This window comes from Nannospalax galili, unplaced genomic scaffold, assembly GCF_000622305.1.
Source record: "Nannospalax galili isolate Female #2095 unplaced genomic scaffold, S.galili_v1.0 scaffold1121, whole genome shotgun sequence".
NCBI lineage: Eukaryota > Metazoa > Chordata > Mammalia > Rodentia > Spalacidae > Nannospalax > Nannospalax galili.
This window is the reverse complement of record NW_008343560.1, coordinates 126,777-130,250: the sequence shown is the minus strand read 5'-3', so window position 1 is coordinate 130,250 and position 3,474 is coordinate 126,777. Positions and strand designations below refer to the sequence as shown.

Sequence of the window (3,474 nt, the reverse complement as noted above, 5' to 3'; positions counted from 1 at the left end):
ACACCTTTAATCCCAGCACTTGGGAGGCAGAGGCAGGTAGATCTCTGTGAGTTCAAGGCCAGCCTGGTCTACATAGTGTCCAGGACGGCTGAGGCTACAGGGAGACCCTGTCTCAAAAAGACCAAAAATTAAATATATATATATATATAACTGTTTAGAAGGCAGTTTGGTACTAGGACCATTCAGTAAAATAATAGTGGTTGATTCCCCCTTAGGGCTGAGCACCCACCCAGTCATAGATTCTTGGTCAGGTTTACAGTACCAGGCATGAGTGCCTCTCTGAAGAGCAGGCCTTTATCCAATCAGAAAGCAATTGGTTACCCCCCAGACATCCAGCACATTGTTGTACCACTGTATCCATCTTGCCTTGCTAGTCACCACTGTAACTCGCAGGCTTCACAGCTGGCTAAGAGTTGATGAGCTTTCTCTCCCAGTAGCCTGCATAGCACCTTTTTGCTACAAAAGCTATCTATCAGTGAGGATCCTTCCAGGGCAGTACCAGCTTGATTTCTTCATGGGTTTTGACCAAAGTGTGTGGTGTCTTCAGTAATAGGGCAATACTTTCATAATTCTGGTGCCAATCCAGAGCAATGAGTTGTCTCTTCTTAATTGGGTAGGATTTTACTTTTATAAAGGATGCTGTACATATATTATATTAAAAAGACTCACTTAGGAGCTAGCATACATTGAGCTATAGGTTCAATCCCTAGCACCATGAAAAAGAAAAAGAGTAATGTGTTCTGTCTAAAATTTTAAACATCTGATTCCAGATTCTGACTTTTAAAAAAACTCTACAACTTTGAAATTAAAATTGCACATTTGATAATAGTTTAAATTTTTAATTCAAATGAATTTCTGACAAGGAGGAGCAAGAAAGGAAGGAGAGAAAAATGAGTGAAAGAGTAAGACACAGGGAGGGAGAGAAAGTAGAGAGAAGGAGAGGGAAGGTAGAGGAAGGAGGAGAGGCAGGGAGGGAAGGGGGAGAAGAAGTGGAATAACATCCACACACATAACCTTGTTAAGAAATATGAACAATTTAGGTGTTTTCATATAATTGTTCTTTTTAGCTATGCCCATGTTTATGGCTTAGAAAACACATTTACTTTATTTTATTTTTCAGAAAAATCAGAGCTCCTTGACCAGCTCTGCCAAAGGCCCTATGGAGGTGGCCAACAATGTCACCGAGTTTATATTCCTGGGACTTTCCCAAGACCCAAGAATGCAGCTGATGTTCTTCCTGCTCTTCCTCCTCTTCTATGTCATGATCCTGGTGGGAAATGGACTCATTTTGCTCACCGTCTTCTGTGATCACCAGCTCCACACACCTATGTATTACTTCCTCAGTAACCTGTCATTTGTGGACATTGCCTATTCCTCAGCCACAGCACCCAAGATGATAGCAGACTTTATTTCTGAGAGGAAGGCCATCTCCTACTGGGGCTGTGCAGTTCAGATGTTTACTTTCCACTTCTTTGGCTGTGCTGAGATTTTTGTTTTGACTGTCATGGCTTTTGATCGCTATGCAGCCATCTGCCACCCTCTCCGTTATAATACCATCATGAGTGCCAGTGCTTGCACAGTTCTGGCCTCAGTGTCCTGGTTGGGAGCCCTGGCTCATTCCTTTGTTCAGACCCTCCTGACTTTTCAGCTGCCTTTCTGTAATGCACAAGTTATAGACCACTACTTTTGTGATGTCCACCCAGTCCTGAAACTTGCCTGTGCTGACACAACCCTGGTGAATATGTTAGTGATTGCCAACAGTGGTCTTATCTCTCTGGGGTGTTTCCTCATTCTCCTGGCCTCCTACACAGTCATTCTATTCAGTCTTCGGAAACGGTCTACAGAGAGCCGGCAGAAAGCTCTCTCTACCTGTGGGTCTCATCTAACTGTAGTGACTTTCTTTTTTGTTCCTTGCATCTTTATTTATCTTCGTCCATCCACTACTTTCCCACTGGATAAGGCTGTGTCTGTTTTTTATACCACAATTACACCAATGCTAAACCCACTCATCTATACTCTGAGGAATGGGGACGTGAAGAATGCCGTGAAGCGACTGTGGAGTCACAAGATCTCCTTGAAGGAAAAGCAGAATGCATAGTTTGTCAGAAAAGGAAAATCAGAAAATTAACTGAGGCTTTCAATGTCAAAAAAATATATACGTTTCAACAACTATATTATACAATTTTCATATAAATCAGTAGCAATATTCACAATAGTCAAGATATGGAATCAGCCTAAGTCCCATCAGCAGATGAATGAAAAATGTGGTATATTAACCAGGCATAGTGGTGCATGCCATTAGTCCCAGTACTTGGGAGGCAGAGCCAGATCTCTATGAGACTGAGGCCAGCCTGGTCTACATAGCGAGTCAAATGCCAGGCCAGCAGAGGCTACAGGGAGACTCTGTCTCAAAAAGGCAAAAAAAGTGGTGTATGTACAAAATGAAATTCTGTAACTTGCAATAGGATGGATGGACAATTCACAGTAAGAGTGATGGTGTTGAATCTCATCAAGGTATTTATATTAGGAAAATTAAGCAAAGCACAGAAGGGAACAGCATAATCCCACTCATATGTGGCTATTAAGATGTCCCCAGTAGAATAATAGTTACCAGGTGCTAGAGAGGCAGGGAGATTTGGGGCATGGGGGATATTGTTCACCAGACACAAGGTTACAAGTAGATAAGAGGAATATGTTTTGGAGTTCTACTGCATAGTAGAGTTAGTGCAGTCCATAGTTATTTATTGGCTGTTTCAAAAAGCTACATTTGAGTATTTTGAATGCTTCACTGAAACAAAATAGCAAATGTTTGACGTGATAGACAAGCAATAGACTGAGTTGATAATCAGACTGTAAAGTGAGTTGAATTTTCTGTGTGAATTGCACCATTTCATTTTACTTTAGAATTTTTATTCATTTATTTATTTTATTTTAAAAATATTTTATTTATGACTTTTATTTTATTTATAATAAAATGGGGATGTTGCCTCCATGTATGTAAGTGTACCCATGTCATTCAATGCCCACAGAGGACAGAGGAAGCTGTTGGATCCCCTGAACTGGAGTTACAGACAGTTGTTAGGTGCCGTGTGGGTGCTGGGATTCAGACCTGGGTCTTCTGCAAGAACAGCCAGTGTTCTTAACCACTGTGCTATCTCTCCAGCCCCTGTGTGGCAATTATTTTATTTCAGCACTAGCAATGTATTTTCTTAATCGCATCAGACTTTCAAGTGTCAGCTGACAAATGTCCTTGTGGTTTTTCTCAGGTTCCCTTGTTTGTAATGTGCTTCTTTATTCTTGCTACTTTAAAATTCTATTTATTTTTTTAATTTTAGACAGTTTGATCATAATGTGTGTGATCAAATTGGCTGGAGAATTCTGTTTTTCCAACAGAATTTTTCCTTGTATGTGGTATGATTTCTGCCACTACTTTCCTTAACTAATCTTTCTTATCCCCTGTTTTCTCTGTTCTTC

General features: G+C 40.7%; 1 protein-coding gene across 1 annotated transcript; it reads left to right on the top strand.

Annotated features, from left to right (window-relative positions):
- Positions 1-1,159: 1,159 nt before the first annotated feature.
- On the top strand, positions 1,160-2,098 carry LOC103739390 (olfactory receptor 4S2-like). Its single transcript, XM_017799818.1, has one exon. The coding sequence runs from the start codon at positions 1,160-1,162 to the stop codon at positions 2,096-2,098; it is 939 nt and encodes a 312-aa protein (XP_017655307.1).
- Positions 2,099-3,474: the final 1,376 nt, after the last annotated feature.

Coding starts and splice junctions, on each gene's coding strand:
- LOC103739390 (XM_017799818.1), top strand. CDS start 1,160: ATGGAGGTGGCCAACAATGTCACCGAGTTTATATTCCTGGGACTTTCC.